This window comes from Petromyzon marinus, chromosome 7 (genome assembly GCF_048934315.1).
Source record: "Petromyzon marinus isolate PM22_M1 ecotype Great Lakes invasive population chromosome 7, UKy_Petmar_22M1.pri1.0, whole genome shotgun sequence".
Classification (NCBI taxonomy): Eukaryota; Metazoa; Chordata; class Hyperoartia; order Petromyzontiformes; family Petromyzontidae; genus Petromyzon; species Petromyzon marinus.
This window is the reverse complement of record NC_133673.1, coordinates 3,494,959-3,514,880: the sequence shown is the minus strand read 5'-3', so window position 1 is coordinate 3,514,880 and position 19,922 is coordinate 3,494,959. Positions and strand designations below refer to the sequence as shown.

The window sequence follows — 19,922 nt, the reverse complement described above, 5'->3', positions numbered from 1 at the left end:
CAATACAATAGAAAAACGTGCAAGCCCCCTGCATTTGATTGCCATTTGTATCCCAGTGTTCCTGGCAAATCCTTCACAGTGTTGTATTAAGCATCCACTACCAGTTTCCCCAAATGTAATTATAAAAGACAACGTGGATCTGCAATCGTTTAAAGATATGCTACATTTTTCTAACGTCATTTTGATGAAAATGCTCAGGCAGGAAATCTCAAAATGGTGCCCCAACAGAGCACGAGCCTCAAGTTTCACTGAACAACGTCATGAATGATTCCAACAACAAAAAAACATCGATGCCACACTGCACAATTTGTGCATTCGCCACATTCCTCACGGATCAGGCTGCCCACGAGTGTAATTAGCTGTCTGGACACACAGGGCTTGCCTGCAAGCTCAAGGGTCTCGAGTTCAAGCTCCCATGCCGAGAGCTGGGGTATAGGCACATGCCATTCGCCCTCCAACAAACGCGGGGGATTATTCGAGAACGCCGTCGGGGTTCTGTTGACGCGGCAAGGCGAGCAGCGTCAAATCACCGCAAGCGTTCAAAGCAGACCCTTCCTGTAAACAAGTCGTGCTAAGCCCCTGAATTCACCTGAACGATGGTTCAACAGCTAAACAAAACTGCAGCGGCCTTCCGAGGATCAGGCTGTTCTCTACAGGTAAGACTGTAAACAACTGTCATGGACATCAGTGCCTGTGCAGGCAAGCCCCTGCAAGCAAGCGGCGATTCGCCGGTCAACAAGCTTTGAATGACGCGAGGGCTGGTCCGCGCACACGTGCGCTCTCGACGTGTGTTTGTGCAGGTGGATGCAGTCGGGCGGGTCACGTGTGCACACAATTGCCGTGCCAAAGGGCACGGAGGCCAAACCAGTGCTCATGCGATGCCACGGCTGGGGCTGTCTGACACATTCTGATGAACCCGTAAAAGAGTAGTGGACCAAGGATGTGTCACTCGTGTTAATCATTGCCTCAAATTCAACATCAGCCCCAGCACTGATTTTTACCACCGACTGGTAAAATGCAAATCAGGTGCACTGTACGCGAGCTGAGAGTGTAAGAGGTGATGAATACAATCATTTAGGAACAACAGCACGACGATACAATGTCTGTCTCCTGTTTATGCAACTCCGTTTAACACTGTGGTCAAATAGATAAGCAGACAATGTCTCCTTCACACATCGGTCTCTCCACATAAGATGCAAAAATATTTCTTACACAACTCATCAGCTCCACGGCCTTCTGGGAGTGAATAATTTTAACCTTTAAATATTAATTTCAATCGAGGCTACATAGGGTCATCAAATCTAAACACATTTCAGCAGCACTGATTCAGTACAAACTCTGGGCGGGTTTGTAGTCACAACGGCAGTCAGGCTTGCTTGCATCAATGCGAGTGAACCGCCAGATGTTTGTAGGCAAGGAGATGAATCAACGCTGCCGATACCATGCACTCCCAAATGGCCGTGGGTGCCGATGGGTTGTGGAAACAAAACTTTTAGTTTTTATGTAAAGAGACATATATCTTTATTATGAATATATATCTGTCTGCATATTCATTTTTGTACTTATATTCTGCACGAGACACACACACACACGCTTACATTGTGTCAATACTTTGTGGCATCATTGACAAATGTGGTCCACTGTGTGTGTCTGTGATTAAATACAAGCAATTAAAATCACGGTACATACAGTGAATCCCCGACAAAACCACACTTACTCCGGATGTCTGGAAAAGGTGAAATAATGATTAATGGGGCACCATTTGGTCAAAGGACACCTGTATGAATGAGCTGAACACAGGCAAGGGCCTTTTTCTCTGCAGCGCCATCAATAATGGTGGAGTCATGGAGCTGACCAGGTTACATATTTGTTGCCTTTGCTTTAAAGCCGATCGGTGCCATCCCTGACCAAAGAAAACCAGTTAGGCACCGCACAAACCAGTTCCTATTCGCCCAAAAATGCCATCTGAATGGTTCTTGCTGGCTGCGCTAGGGGTTATTTAGTCTGATCTGGCAATCGGGTCATTGAAATTTGCACCAACTAGGGTTGCATCATATTACAGCACGAACATCCCAACACGGTGCACTTACAACAACAATGCATGTAACTAGAACCAGACACGTTGTCTCAATAGGCGACCACATGTTCTTTGGGTCTTTCGGTAAAATCACGTAGATAGGTTCAAAGAAAAAAACAAAAAAAAAACGACGACGTTTTGATCGCAACACATGCGGTCGTCTGAAGTCGTCTGAAGACGACCGCTTGTGTTGCGACCAAAAGATTATTAATTTCTGCAGTCACAAAAGCTTGAAGTCAAGATATAGGCTACCACATGCTTTACATGATGGATGGCTACCTACCTGCTGAACCGTTCTAATCACATACTGACATGTCTGTAGGTGTAGGCAGGTAGTCGGGTTCAGCAGATTTGTGAGGTTAACCATCATCAAAGGTCAGATTAACAATGTAAGGAGCTGACGATACTGCACCATAATGTGACGATAAACAGCCAGGCTGTGTACAGACATCTAAATATTCCAATTCTGCTTTAAAGCCCAGCAATAAGCAATGACAACCAACATAACAGCCGTGTATCTGCAGTGTCATGTGACGCCTGGCATCCGAGCATGATGATCCCAGTGATTTGGGGCTCAAATCACGAAACCCTACGGCATGAACAGGTGCCATTGCATGTTGCATGTGAACGACACCAAAAGACATGCACATCCTCAAAAATTGCTCGTGGTGACACTCTTGCGTTTAAGAGTCGTTGACAATACCGCCTCTCGTAATGACGCTGCAATGCTGCGTATTTACAGTGCCAATCACGCACAAAACGGTTTAATTCCAGCACACTGTATGAAAAGCCTTGATAGACAGACGAGGAGCCATAAATGTGGTCCCAACATAGCCGAATGCCAGCGCAATTTGTTATGATTATACAAGCTGTGATTATAATGACATTGTAGAAGATTCCTAATAATGGTCCAGAAAGAGAAGAGAAAGGCGTGAAGGTGATATCACCGCATGAGAGTCACAGAAGACAGCACTCTGTGAACACACGCAGGGGATGCAGCTAAAAAAAGCATACAATTTGAATTTGTATTGCTGTTCATCAAGGGAGACAATACATTAGCGATCACACAGGCAGCTATTACAGTTATAGTAAAGTTTTTTTGCCATGTTATATTTGTTTCCACAGCTCGAATAGGCAACAAAATCCTTGCACAGGCCGAGTACAACAGTTACATGCAATGCTACAGCTTAACACAATCAGTGGCAGCCCCCCCCACCCAGCCCGGGATGTACCGTTCCTCACGAGACATCGCCAGGCAACCCTGTTACGTGCCCGATAGTATGTCGAGTATATGCCGCGGAGATCACGATGTCCGAAACGGGCCTCAACCATGCTTCGGCCTGCCCCTGGGCCACCTCCAATCCCAAGGAAGGTTGTCGTTGATTGCGCGCATAACTTTCGTGTGATCCAACCAACATGAAGCTAAAATAGCTTAAAACAACAGCATACAATATACGGTGGGATTGGCCAGAACGGGCGACTGAGCAAGACTGACCTCCGGCATCGCGGCTGTCACGTCGCCTCTCCTCTTCGTCCTCCTCCTCGTCGTCCTCATCGTCGTCCTCCTCCTGCTGCTGCTGCTGGTGCTGCTGTATGCTGCGTTTCACCGGCTGCCCAGCATCCGCGTGGTCTATGCTGGGCACCGGCTCGCCGCTGCGCTCCTTGTGCAGCACAAGCGACACCGGCTCCCGCACACCCCTGGGCGTGGCGGAGAAGGAGCCGCGGCCGTAGATGGAGGGGTAGCTCTGCGAGTAAATGTCTCTGTCGGAGCCCGCGGCGGTGTTGGCCCCCTGCTTGTCGGGCTGCGCTGGCGCCGCCGCCGCCGCCGCCGCCGCCCCCTGGACCTTACGTGCCGCTACGAGCAGGGTGGCTCGGTGGCACACAGCGATGTCGTCAAGGAAGCGGCGGGTGGCCTCGACGAGAGTGCCGCCACCCTGCACGGCGTACGCCAGGACGCCGGGCTGCGTGCGCGGCTGGTAGGCGGTGAGCAGCGCCACTTCGTTGCCCGTCTGGCGGCGGTACTTCTCCACCTGCTTCACCAGCGCCTCCCAGCTCTCCATGTGGTTGTCGGCCATGTTCATCGCCATCGAGGAAATGAGCGGAGCGGCGTTAGCGCCCGGGCGACGTAGAGTCACAGAAGACAGCACTCTGTGAACACACGCAAGCTCCAGATTTAACGTTGTATAATAATTTAAATATTGTACCCTCGGATCAATGACATTCATGGGGGTCCAGCTGGGAAGAGGCCAGTTAGTTGTGAACCAGTGCCCAGAGAAATCCCACAAATACAAGAAAGCATTCAAATAGGTCTCCTGAATATAGCCTGTGTTACTTATAGTCTCCACAATATACATTGTCCTACCAGACAGTCTCGCCTCCTTCACCTGATGAAGGCCGCTTGTGTTGTGGCCGAAACGTCGTGAGAATATTATTGTGTTATTTTATTTTATCAATTTATTATTTTATTCTCATTCTACGTGACTTTACCGAAAGAACCAAAGAAGATACATTGTACTCTTCACGATGCCGATGCTGAATTACGTATTATATCATTTTGCGTCGAACTTGGACCCATATCTTCAAGGAAGGGTACTTGCTTGTAACATCTGGAAGTTCGCCAGCATTGGTTCAAGCAAGCCTGACTCTGCCAGAGACACTTTATGCCAAAACTGGTCAATATTCTTGCTTATTCTGAATTACTGTAGCTGAAATTATGCACTCCCAGAAGGCTGTGCGGCCGATAGGTTTTTTAAATATATTTTTTATTGGGCATTTTCGCATGTCCAGCACTTTCAGAAGGGGGTGTACACAGAGGGTGGATGTGGGGGGAGGGGGAATGGATAATGAACTGGGTTAACAGTGGCCGATAGGTTGTTAATTATGTGGACAGACATGTATATGAGGAGACATTTATTGCTTATCTATTTTTTTTACACACAACAGGAGTCCAATACTCAATCCCGTCAGATATGTAAGAAACCTACTTACTGCACTGTCCTCTGGGCATATCTAATTGCTCAGCAAGTGGTTATGTATTTCTCCCATGAAACTTGTTGGAAGAGGTGACTCAGGACTGCCCTGTATTATTCACCAACAACATTTTTTATACATGTCTGGATTGAAAGCGTGCATCACCTGTTTATGTTCAGTTAAACATGGTGCGCTACAAATAAAACAAAAAGCCTATAAATGTCATCTCCAAACTTCGTGTGGCATCCTGTCACCCCCGGATTAATAAAACACAACAAGCTCAGTGGATCAGTTTTGGGACATGGTGAAAAGCATTACCGGTTTTCATTGCTACCAACAGCTTGGGGAATCTCTATGCAAAAGATGAATTGCCAGGGACCCACTTTCTGCGCATGCTCTTACTGCTGGAACAATTGTCAGAGCTCAAACTGCTCAAGATAAACCCACAATTTTGGTTTCTAGCCAGGTACATCCGTGCCAAACACAGACCTTGTCATTCTGCTAAAACAGCTTTCCTGGGATACAGCCATAAATGCCCATCTGCGCCTCTTTACGTGCACGTTACAGTTGTGTAAGCATTCTAAAGGGCTTGTGTACTATGTTTAACATGCTCAGAATCAGAATCTGTATTTACCCTGGAGAAATTGGATGAGCTATGAAGCTCGTTTTCACAGATGTCCAGTAGGGGCGGATCAGAAAACTACAACAACAAACAATACAAAAAAAACTATAAGAGTGCTCGCTTGACTTTATCCACAAAAAGACTTACCAGGGCAACGCACATAGAGTGAGGGAAAAAGTATTTGATCCCCTGCTGATTTTGTACGTTTGCCCACTGACAAAGAAATGATCAGTCTATAATTTTAATGGTAGGTTTATTTGAACAGTGAGAGACAGAATAACAACAAAATCCAGAAAAACGCATGTCAAAAATGTTATAAATTGATTTGCATTTTAATGAGGGAAATAAGTATTTGACCCCTCTGCAAAACATGACTGAGTACTTGGTGGCAAAACCCTTGTTGGCAATCACAGAGGTCAGACGTTTCTTGTAGTTGGCCACCAGGTTTGCTTCTTCTTGAGCCACTCCTTTGTTGCCTTGGCAGTGTTTTGAGTCATTGTTATGCTGGAATACCCATCCACGACCCATTTTCAATGCCCTGGCTGAGAGGAGGTTCTCACCCAAGATTTGACGGTACATGGCCCCGTCCATCGTCCCTTTGATGCGGTGAAGTTGTCCTGTTCCCTTAACAGAAAAACACCCCCAAAGCATAATGTTTCCACCTCCATGTTTGACGGTGGGGATGGTGTTCTTGGGGTCATAGGCAGCATTCCTCCTCCTCCAAACACGGCGAGTTGAGTTGATGCCAAAGAGCTCCATTTTGGTCTCATCTGACCACAACACTTTCACCCAGTTGTCCTCTGAATCATTCAGATGTTCATTGGCAAACTTCAGACGGGCATGTATATGTGCTTTCTTGAGCAGGGGGACCTTGCGGGCGCTGCAGGATTTCAGTCCTTCACGGCGTAGTGTGTTACCAATTGTTTTCTTGGTGACTATGGTCCCAGCTGCCTTGAGATCATTGACAAGATCCTCCCGTGTAGTTCTGGGCTGATTCCTCACCGTTCTCATAATCATTGCAACTTCACGAGGTGAGATCTTGAATGGAGCCACAGGCCGAGGGAGTATGACAGTTCTTTTGTGTTTCTCCCATTTGCGAATAATCGCACCAACTGTTGTCACCTTCTCACCAAGCTGCTTGGCAATGGTCTTGTAGCCCATTCCAGCCTTGTGTAGGTCGACAATCTTTTCTCTGACATCCTTGGAGAGCTCTTTGGTCTTGGCCATGGTGGAGAGTTTGGAATGTGATTGATTGATTGCTTCTGTGGACAGGTGTCTTTTATACAGGTAACAAGCTGAGATTAGGATCACTCTCTTTAAGAGTGTGCTCCTAATCTCAGCTCGTTACCTGTATAAAAGGCACCTGGGAGCCAGAAATCTTTCTGATTGAGAGGGGGTCAAATACTTATTTCCCTCGTTAAAATGCCAATCAATTTATAACATTTTTGACATGCGTTTTTCTGGATTTGTTTTGTTGTTATTCTGTCTCTCACTGTTCAAATACACCTACCATTAAAATTATAGACTGATCATTTCTATGTCAGTGGGCAAACGTACAAAATCAGCAGTGGATCAAATATTTTTTCCCCTCACTCTACATAGTACATCCGAATATCAATAAAAAAAAACTATATCAATGCAATAGTCAAGTCCAGTTGCAGCGGTATGCTCATATCCGTGACTTATCTGAAACTCCTATTATCAACAAACATTATCCATCAATATAAACTATTATCTGCAGAGAGACTGTTTGTATAATAGGAGCAACAAAAGTTGCAAGGGGCAAATAATTTGATAACCCGACTTCAATTCTGGGCCATGGCTAACATCTGTGGAGTGACGTCTGAACCGGTTCTGAGCACCCCTTTCACCAACCCACACTGGTCAACATGGTGAAACATAGCTAAACAACCGCCATGACCGACAGACCTCGGGGAGGCCTTTGTCGAGCAGTGGATTGACGTAGCTCTGTACATTTATTAGGATTTCTCGGAAAAGAGGGGTCACCCAAAAGTGTGAGCAATAACTCATCGTCTCACAAACACTGCCGTAGGCGACTCCTCTTCCCATAGCTATTTCTACGATATAAAACGACTGCGTAGGTTTTTACGGTTGCGCTGCATTTAGCTCTGTTTGTCAGGTTGTACCACGTACTGCTCGGCATGATGTTCAACGTTTTAGCTGAAAATGTTGACAGCAGTTCCTGAAGACGATCCGAAAATACCTCGGGGAGGATGCAAAATCCCCCCCAAAAGCCACATTTATTCACAACCTCCTATACTATCGTGGATCAATTACAACAGTAGCTGCGATGTTGAATATGATGACGGTGTTGAAGATGAATTGTTGATGGATTATGACTGATTGATGATACAGATGGACAGACTATGATCTATTGCGATCCTGATGACGATGATTCTAATACAGTTTAAAATACCTCGGGGAGGATGCAAAATCCCCCCCAAAAGCCACATTTATTCACAACCTCCTATACTATCGTGGATCAATTACAACAGTAGCTGCGATGTTGAATATGATGACGGTGTTGAAGATGAATTGTTGATGATGGATTATGACTGATTGATGATACAGATGGACAGACTATGATCTATTGCGATCCTGATGACGATGATTCTAATACAGTTTAAGTGCGCTGTTGCGATGCTGCGTCTCACCGAGCTAAAAAGCGATGCCGCACCATGCACAGCCTCGTACTACGGACGTGCGATAGCGCAGCGTGCGCACCACTGCGCCGGGTGAAGGTCAACCGCCGTGGATATGGAGCAACGAGATGAGGTCGTGTATGGGCACGAGATGATTTTGGCAACAAAAGACGGCAAGGGCATATCGAGATCTTCATTGAGCAGTGGATAGACAATGGATGATGATGATGATAATGGTGGTGACGAGAACGAAGGCGATGGTGCTAGTGGTAATGATGCGATGATGGTGGGGAGGTGGTAATTTGTGGTGCTGCGGCACATCAATGTCAAGCAGCCTTGTTTACCTGCGGCTATGCAGTACTCGGAAGTGGTGCCCAGAAGTTACATAATAACTCTGGTTAGCCACAGCCGTTCTGCAAGTTAGAGGGGTCAATGGGAAGGAGTGGGAAAATCGCTCTTATTTGTCCACGTTTATCCGCGGGTATCCACGCGGACAAAAGTTATTTTGCAATATGAAAGTGGATGAATAGGATTAGTAGATCACCAGAGAGAAGAGAAGAGTCAGTGTACTTTTGAGCACTAAACACGAATGAGCTCATAACCTTTCGAGAGATCTGGGGAGAGGCAGCATCCAATAATGCAGAGATGGCTATTATATATCCGGCCAAGTAACACTCTTATGTTTCCTGGCTTACACTCGTGGGTTTTCAAGATCAAAGCCTTGTTGGGATGAGACTCAGCCCATTCCACCAAGGTCAATAAAATATCTACTACTCCGTTAGAAGTCAATGGTGGCTGTTCAATGCTTCCAGATGCTGGATCCTTTCAACGAATGTGATAAATTCATCATTGACTGATCCCAATGCTCATTCAATTACAGACGCAATTTAATTTGAACTTAAGATAGCTATTCTGATAACAGTTAGCACGGTCAGACGAAGTGTGAGCAGTTGATTTACAAAAATGTAAGTGTTGTTCAAGTTATCTCCATATATATAAAAGACAAAGTTGTGAAAATGTGTGTCTGTTCAAAATGTTTAGCCTACTTCCCAACATGGAACAAACTGGAAATTTGCCATGTGGGTACTTTCCAGACTGTACACCATGCAAAAATTATAAAAATACACTTTTTTTTAGGGGTGGGGGCTCAATAATGCATTTATTTTCTGCACGGCAAATGAGCTGTGACGTCAAATCTGTCACGTGACCCTCGCATGTGGAAGCGTAACGCATTGTAGTGTAGTGGGTAGCGCGCTGTGTGTGTGTGTGGGTGTCTGTGTGTGTGTCTGTATGGAAGCGTAACGCATTGTAGTGTAGTGGTTAGCGCGCTGTGTATGTGTCTGTGTATGTGTCTGTGTGTGTTTGTCTGTGTGTGGGTCTGTGTGTGTGGAAGCGTAACGCATTGTAGTGTAGTGGTTAGCGCGCCGCGCTACGAACCCGGCGACCTGAGTTAGATTCCCGCTCACGGCCATCACTGGTGACGATTATTTTAACATGTCCTGGGCCTCCCCTAGGTCGACTCAGCCTCAAACGAGTAACTGCTGTTGTGTCAATATCGCCACTGGGGAGACAAAGGCGGCCGGACGTGGTGAATCCAAGTCCCGGGCGAAGCCGGTTAGCAACGCTAGTAAAACATACAACTTTCACATTGGAGCGATAAAATGTATTTTGTGGCACGATGAATTGATAAGGAGAGCTTTGGACAAAACTGAAAACTATTAAAGAGCTAACCATGCATTGCATTATGCATATTTAATGTTTACATTCTATACCTCCTATATATCTTGTGAGATGCAATAAAGCAGAACCCAAAACTACACGAACTAATCATTACTAAGCTAACTTGAACCGTCAATTAATTTGTCCATGGTAATGGCATATTTTCCATATCGCTTTCGGTGGTTAAGAGCTAAATGCTCTGTTAAATTATAAAGCACCTGGGAGGAGGGGCGTCCAACTCGTGTCTGCCAGTGAAAGAGGGGTCCTGCTGCGACACAGTATGGCGAACAGCCACATCACCCCTGTAGCCTGATTCCCACCAGTTCGTGGAAGCCCTGCAGGGCTTGCGTTCTCTACTTATATGGAAGATGACGAGGACATGTCAACTTACAGCAGGTAATGGCACCAAGAGCGAAGTAGGGGGGGCACTATACCTTCTTCTCTCGCGTACAACTCATGTCAGTACATGACGCTAATGGGTGGGTACTGTGCTGTAGGAAACGCCATACATTTCACGTAAATAGGTCTGTGGTTATTGAAAAATCCGATGATGATGGTCATTAAAGAGTGGGCCTGTTAACACTAGTGTTGGCTAAAAAGATCACTGTAGGTCAATAAGCTACATTTTCTAGTGAGACGAACGGTATTACAATGTTCGGGAAAAACACCATACAGGTTAAATCTTGACTTAAAGCTTTCGTGACCGCGGGAATTCATATTCTTGGGTCTTTGAACCTATCGACGTGACTTTACCGAAAGACCCAAGAATACCATAGAGGTTAACTTATATAACCAATCAAACATCATGCTACCATCCACGACTGGATGAAGGCCCCCCCACGCCGTTGTTGTGCATGGGGGGGGTTGTTGCTTGAAAATACTCCACCATGCTGCGCAATGTGGGCTGGGGAAAAGGGGAGGCCAAGACCGGTTCAGATTTCACTCGCCACTGATGTTAGCCATGGCCAGGAAACCAACTCAAGGCCACCGGGGCTCATGGCTCAGTGTGCTAACCACTGTGCCACTGCACCACCCCCCCTATCAAACGTAACATGTTAATAGAACATTAGCTTACAAAGAGTTGAGGCCACTCTGTTACAACAGACCAAAAATCAGCTCTTACACAGTCTGTCAAACAGTAACCAGCGGTGACTGCCCTGACTGTCTCAAGAACACGAGATGGCTTACACTGCAGTTGGGCATTCTACTTGTGAAACACTGCAATGGGCACGGTCAGTCAGCTTGATCACACGCAGTTCAAAAGAATCGTTCTAAATGCCTCCCACAAACTACAATTGCTGTGCACGCACTATCATCATTAAGATTCCAGCTGAAAGTTATGATCATACTCCCACATTTTTCGAAGAAAACGGATGAAAGTTAAGCTCGTGTTATATCAAGACTGCAATAACAGATAAGAGTTTATTCTCTGCCAAGTCAAACAATGTACAACCAAGTGCCTGTTTGTAGTGGCATTAAATATATTCCTACACAGATCACGATAAACACTATCTACATAGGCCTGGAATATGCCAAAACAAACCACACAGCAGCACTCACTTTCTTTCTTTTGGCATTAGGCAAACGTTCTCCTAGCTTAGTTATGTTCAAACTAGCTTCTGAACGGACACTTTGGATACGTATGGAGATGCTTACATGTTTTCTATCTCTATCCGTGTAGCATATCCACAACAATAGCGATGTTCACCATTTAAAGTCCTCGGGTAAACAAATGTCGATACGTATAGATTTTAAAGGACAAAATAAGAGTTAAGTTCGTAAGATTCCAGCATGCAATTGGAAAGTTTGGAAGTGAAAATGTGTTTACTGCGCAAAAACCTCGCCAAAACGTGAAAAAAAAACCCAGGAGTGGCGCCGCAACATAAACACGCGTTTTAAACAAAAACGTCACGCACATTTCACCTCTTAGGCGAACGTATGCTCGCTCCACTGGAGAGTAGTTCAACACGTGAACCATTGACAAAGCTGTTGTGCATGCAGTCGCACCATGCCGTCACATAATTAAATATGCAGCGACACTTGAATTAAGAATGTGTTTGTGCCATAATGGGGTTTTTTTTTTCGTGAATCACAAAAACTGTCAGAAAAGTGTTCTATGATGAAATTCAAATAGGGCCTCATGTATTCACCGTGCATTCTTCATAATGCATTGACAAACTATTCTGGCCGAGTTCATTTTCCAAATTGCTCACTGAAGATAAATGACCAAGGTCACACTGTAAGCACTGCCCAGGTTGTCAGTATTAGCACCGGTCTAGGGGCTGGATGCCTGTCTGGTGGCACTGTGGGATGGATGCCCAGTAACAGCCTGGACAGGGTTCACCTACCTGCCAAAAGCTGAGGCTAGAGTGGACACCTTGGCAATGTGGACTATAAAGTAATACAAAGGGATACATTAATCAAAGTATTCCTACATAACATAAAGCAAAGCAAGTGTGCGAGATATGATAAGTCTAGCCCGCAAAGTTCTGGTTAGGCATAGTTGCTGAATCTAGTATTTATTAGCTTACAGTGAGGGAAAAAAGTATTTGATCCCCTGCTGATTTTGTACGTTTGCCCACTGACAAAGAAATGATCAGTCTATAATTTTAATGGTAGGTTTATTTGCACAGTGAGGGACAGAATAACAACAACAAAATCCAGAAAAATGCATGTCAAAAATGTTATAAATTGATTTGCATTTTAATGAGGGAAATACGTATTTGACCCCTCTGCAAAACATGACTTAGTACTTGGTGGCAAAACCCTTGTTGGCAATCACAGAGGTCAGACGTTTCTTGTAGTTGGCCACCAGGTTTGCACACATCTCAGGAGGGATTTTGTCCCACTCCTCTTTGCAGATCTTCTCCACGTCATTAAGGTTTCGAGGCTGACGTTTGGCAACTCGAACCTTCAGCTCCCTCCACAGATTTTCCATGGGATGAAGGTCTGGAGACTGGCTAGGCCACCCCAGGACCTTAATGTGCTTCTTCTTGAGCCACTCATTTGTTGCCTTGGCCGTGTGTTTTGGGTCATTGTCATGCTGGAATACCCATCCACGACCCATTTTCAATGCCCTGGCTGAGGGAAGGAGGTTCTCACCCAAGATTTGATGGTACATGGCCCCATCCATCGTCCCTTTGATGCGGTGAAGTTGTCCTGCCCCTTAGCATAAAAACACCCCCAAAGCATAATGTTTCCACCTCCATGTTTGACGGTGAGGATGATGTTCTTGGGGTCATAGGCAGCATTCCTCCTCCTCCAAACACGGCGAGTTGAGTTGATGCCAAAGAGCTCCATTTTGGTCTCATCTGACCACAACACTTTCACCCAGTTGTCCTCTGAATCATTCAGATGTTCATTGGCAAACTTCAGATGGGCATGTATATGTGCTTTCTTGAGCAGGGGGACCTTGCGGGCGCTGCAGGATTTCAGTCCTTCACGGCGTAGTGTGTTACCAATTGTTTTCTTGGTGACTATTGTCCCAGCTGCCTTGAGATCATTGACAAGACCCTCCCGTGTAGTTCTGGGCTGATTCCTCACCGTTCTCATGATCATTGGAACTCCACGAGGTGAGATCTTGCATGGAGCCCCAGGCCGAGGGAGATTGACAGTTCTTTTGTGTTTCTTCCATTTGCGAATAATCGCACCAGCTGTTGTCAATTCTCACCAAGCTGCTTGGCAATGGTCTTGTAGCCCATTCCAGCCTTGTGTAGGTCTACAATCTTGTCCCTGACACCCTTGGAGAGCTCTTTGGTCTTGGCCATGGTGGAGAGTTTGGAATCTGATTGATTGATTGCTTCTGTGGACAGGTGTCTTTTATACAGGTAACAAGCTGAGATTAGGAGCACTCCCTTTAAGAGTGTGCTCCTAATCTCAGCTCGTTACCTGTATAAAAGACACCTGGGAGCCAGAAATCTTTCTGATTGAGAGGGGGTCAAATACTTATTTCCCTCATTAAAATGCAAATCAATTTATACAATTTTTGACATGCGTTTTTCTGGATTGTGTTGTTGTTATTCTGTCTCTCACTGATCAAATAAACTTACCATTAAAATTATAGACTGATCATTTCTTTGTCAGTGGGCAAACGTACAAAATCAGCAGGGGATCAAATACTTTTTTCCCTCACTGTATAGGATGCCTGTAGGCTTAGAATATAGGCTCCCTGACTAATTTTCTCTCTTGACAACGATGTCATGTAATAGGGGGAACAATAACATTCAAGGCCCTTAAAAAACACCTGAATTTGCATCAGAAAATATTATTCCCTATAGCTTTTGTTTCTTACGCTGAAACAAAGCCATTTGTATTTTTTACACCTGGAAGCAAAACAATTATAGAGGAGCATTACAAAACTTACTTTTTAATTTTCAATCCATGATATATATTTTTTTGGAGGATAGGCATCAACACGACTCATATCTTGACATCTCATCCCATAACAATATAACTCATAATATGCTTCATTGGTGTACAAGCGCAGGTTCACTAAAAACACTCAATTGACTAATGTGTTGTATTGACAAACGTGTTTGGAATTTTTTGGCAATTTAAATCTATACGAGGACCAGTTGAGTACTCATTATAAACTGCTGTGGAGCATTATGGGCGGGGGGGGGGAGACATAAGTAAACGGAATTCGATTCTTTGTCTTAATTTTCATACATCGAGTGGCATTTGCTTAACAAAATCCAACCACTGCCGATGATTCGAAGGTCGAAACCAGTCCACGGTTTGCTTGCTTAAACATGTGCTGCCGGGTTAATATTGGTCTGGGAAGCCAATAGGCTGATGGGACTCAAAACATATTTTTGATGTATTTCTACGTGGAGGCACAGAAACGAGTTCTGCTCATAATGTTTCCTTTCACTGAAGCCAAGTGATCGATCTTCCCTTGTTGTGTTTACACCGTTACTGCCCGTGCAGCAGTGAAACGTGGCGCCGCCTGCAAAACCAAATGCACCTCGTGTGTTCGGGAAAGCCTTCAGAATGACCCATGTCGACAAAAAAAACACACACAACCCGAGCCCTCTCCACTCCTTACTAATCCAGTTGCCACTGGCCATGGGGGGTTGGAATCCCAGCCCCCCCCCATCCCTTTCTCCCACTACTGAGGCCAGCCAAACTCACTCAGTCCTGCAGTTGTCACTCGGGACGGGGGGGGGCAGAGGCATAACACTTGCGTTTATTTTTAAATGCATTCCTCTAAGCATAGACACGACCTTGAGTTTACGAACTTTCGTAGAATATTCGTTAATCATCATTACTTGCTTCGTAAAAAAAAAAAATAATGATACAAAATCAGAATAACCGTGATTTTGCTCAGTGGCACGTATGCACGCAAACCTCATCACCATCATCGTCGTCGTCGTCCATACAGCGAAAACTCGCGATAACCCCCCCGATAACTCGTGATTTATCTTACAGAGTGTTAAGAAACCCAAAATCTCGTGGCAGTTATTGTTGGGAGGGGGGGGTTATTGGAATAGTGTACAGTACTGTAAATAAGAAAATGTTGTGGTGATGCTAGACGTTGTGGGCAGTGGTGCACAAGCACAAATAACAAACAAAAACACTGCTTTAAAAAGAAAAAAGCGTATAATACTTGACGCTTCGGGCAATGTCCCTTTTTCACGTCACACAGGTCTCCCTATGAGCTGTTAACAAGTCGCCAATGACCCAAATTTTGGTTTGTCTGTTTTTTTCTATTCTAAATAAACCTTCATAGAAATTCTTGCAAGAAACGTAATCCTGTTGTATTCCGGCTGCGTCGGTGGCACGCAAACACCGTGGTTGAGATAACTTGTGGAATCGGTGATTAGGATCGAGCCCTGTCGTGTTGTTTACGACTGGAGGCAAGAGGGAATGACAGGAGAGGGTGGGTGTGTGTGTGTGTGTGATCGTTACCCGACTCGCGGCCAAACAGAGCCTCGATAAAGGACGATTACCAATGCCACGTTTAGATTTCACCGTTGTCTGCAATACGCGGAAATCTACAACACGTACCGGATCAAGGTGTAACGTTTAAATGCGTCCACGGCATTGTTAAATCACATGGGTTTGCATGCACGTTAAAATAGTTGTTTTATTCCCCCTCTGTAACATGCGATCAACGTTGCATCAGCACCCCCCCCCCACTCCTATGCAAAAACATTGGAAAATAAATCAACGCTATGCTTCTGATACAGCGTGCATTTGTTTGTTACTTATCGAAGAATTTCACAAATGCAAAATGCACCAAGCACACGTGTTTTGGTCAGCTGTGACAGCTATTTAGAGCAATAAAAAAAGGCACGACCCCCCCTCGATCTAAACACACTCTGACAAACTGGCTCGGTTTACAATTTATCCCGACATCATTACGCGAAATGCAACGTTTAATGGAATCACGTTGTTTTTAGGATTTTATTTTTAAATTAAGCAGTCTTCCTCGCCGAAGACCGCTGCAACGCAACACTGGCAGCGAGATCGTCTTTGTTAAAGGGCAGCAGCAGCAGTGGACGAGCGAGGCGAGCACACACACCACATCCATCACACACACATCACACCAGGACCATCACACACACACACACCACAACCATCACACACACATCACACCACCACACACACACCACAACCATCACACACATCACACCACCACACACACACACACACCACAACCATCACACACATCACACCACCACACACACACCACAACCATCACACACACACCACAACCATCACACACACACACACCACAACCATCACACACATCACACACACATCACACACACACACCACAACCATCACACACACATCACACACACACACACCACAACCATCACACACACATCACACACACACACACCACAACCATCACACACACATCACACACACACACCACAACCATCACACACACATCACACACACACACACCACAACCATCACACACACATCACACACACACACACCACAACCATCACACACACATCACACCAGCGCCATCACACACACCACATCCATCACACACACATCACACCAGCACCATCACACACACCACATCCATCACACACACATCACACCACCACACACACACATCACACCACCACACACACACCACACCACAACCATCACACACACATCACACCAGCACCATCACACACACCATCACACACACACACACACCACAACCATCACACACACATCACACACACATCACACCACCACACACACACCACACCAGCACCATCACACACACCACAACCATCACACACACACACCAGCACACACACACCACACCAGCACCATCACACACACACACCACACAAGCACCATCACACACACACCACACGAGCACCATCACACACACACCACACCAGCACCATCACACACACACCACACCAGCACCATCACACACACCACACCAGCACCATCACACACACCACACCACACCATAACACACACACCACACCATCACACACACACACCACACGAGCACCACCACACACACACACCACACCAGCACCACCACACACACACCACACCAGCACCACCACACACACACACCACACCAGCACCATCACACACACACCACACCAGCATCATCACACACACCACACCAGCACCATCACACACACACCACACCAGCACCATCACACACACCACACCAGCACCATCACACACACACCACACCAGCACCATCACACACACCACACGAGCACCATCACACACACACCACACCAGCACCATAACACACCACACCAGCACCATAACACTCCACACCACACCAGCACCATCACACACACCACACCATCACACACACACCACACCAGCACCATCACACACACACCACACCAGCACCATAACACACCACACCAGCACCATCACACACCATACCAGCACCATCACACACCATACCAGCACCATCACACACCACACCATCACACACACCACACCACACCATCTCACACACACACACCACACCAGCACCACCACACAACACACCAGCACCATCACACACCACACCAGCACCATCACACACCACACCAGCACCATCACACACCACACCATCTCACACACACAACACACCAACACCACCACACACCACACCGGCAACACCACACACCACACCGGCACCATCACACACACACCACACCAGCACCATCACACACACCACACCAGCACCATCACACACACCACACCACACCATAACACACACACCACACCATCACACACACACACCACACGAGCACCACCACACACACACACCACACCAGCACCACCACACACACACCACACCAGCACCACCACACACACACACCACACCAGCACCATCACACACACACCACACCAGCATCATCACACACACCACACCAGCACCATCACACACACACCACACCAGCACCATCACACACACCACACCAGCACCATCACACACACACCACACCAGCACCATCACACACACCACACGAGCACCATCACACACACACCACACCAGCACCATAACACACCACACCAGCACCATAACACTCCACACCACACCAGCACCATCACACACACCACACCATCACACACACACCACACCAGCACCATCACACACACACCACACCAGCACCATAACACACCACACCAGCACCATCACACACCATACCAGCACCATCACACACCATACCAGCACCATCACACACCACACCATCACACACACCACACCACACCATCTCACACACACACACCACACCAGCACCACCACACAACACACCAGCACCATCACACACCACACCAGCACCATCACACACCACACCAGCACCATCACACACCACACCATCTCACACACACAACACACCAACACCACCACACACCACACCGGCAACACCACACACCACACCGGCACCACCACACAGCACACCGGCACCACCACACACCACACCGGCACCATCACACACCACACCAGCACCATCACACACCACACCATCACACACACAACACACCAACACCACCACACACCACACCGGCACCACTACACACCACACCGGCACCACCACACATCACACCAACACCACCACACACACACCAGTACCATCACACACCAGTACCATCACACACCACACCATCACACACACCATACCATCACACACAGTCCACCAGCTCCATCCCACACACACACCATCTCACACACTCCACTAACACAATACTAGCACCATCGCACACCCCGCAATAACACCATACCAGCAGCATGCCCACATTACACTAACACTACACCCTTCCGTACACTCCACTCACGCCAACACAATCACACACTCAGCCCACTAACTTCACACGAGCATCATCACCACACTGCAACTACACCACACCGGGCACGAACACACACACACATACACAAACACGTCCGTTTGCCACCAAGTGCAGTCACCACATCGTTTGTGCCAGGCTAGGTGCACACCGAGGCCTCGCAAAGTGTGCGAGGCTCCCTGGCAGGAGGTAACGGGAGAAACCACGAGATGTCACGGTGTTAAATGACCGAGATAACTCTCAAGATGCGCACACACACACGGCTGACATGCACCACACCGGTACACGTACGCACGTGTACTCACTCTTGCATGCACGCACTCGCATGTGTGAACGCATGCACACGGTACACACACACACACGTGTACACCGATGGACTCATTGGCGTGTACACGCGCACGTATAGACGAAATAGACTGGTGGGGCAGGTGCTGTTGGCGAGCACCTATTAAGGCCGAGTTGGGTGGGCTGAGCAGCATGCCCGATCGCCTCCGTCTCTCGAGCAAACGATGTTTACAAAACCGCACCAAATTTTGATGCCGAGTCGACCTAGCGGGAGGCCCAGGGACCGCTTCGCATCATTCGCCACCGTCATTTACTG

The 19,922-nt window shown here is 46.7% G+C and overlaps 1 protein-coding gene across 4 annotated transcripts in view; it reads right to left on the bottom strand.

The window, feature by feature from the left end:
* The window catches only part of AKT1S1 (AKT1 substrate 1), a 72,905-nt gene that overhangs the window by 36,590 nt on the left and 16,393 nt on the right, over positions 1-19,922 (bottom strand). For all 4 annotated transcript variants that reach the window (XR_012941146.1, XM_076065266.1, XM_076065267.1 and 1 more), the window contains one exon: positions 3,573-4,225. Coding sequence is in view for 3 of the 4 variants with exons in the window: in XM_076065266.1 (XP_075921381.1) it covers positions 3,573-4,225 (653 nt within the window). In the remaining variant the exon portion in view is untranslated. The remainder of the gene's footprint in view (positions 1-3,572; positions 4,226-19,922) is intronic.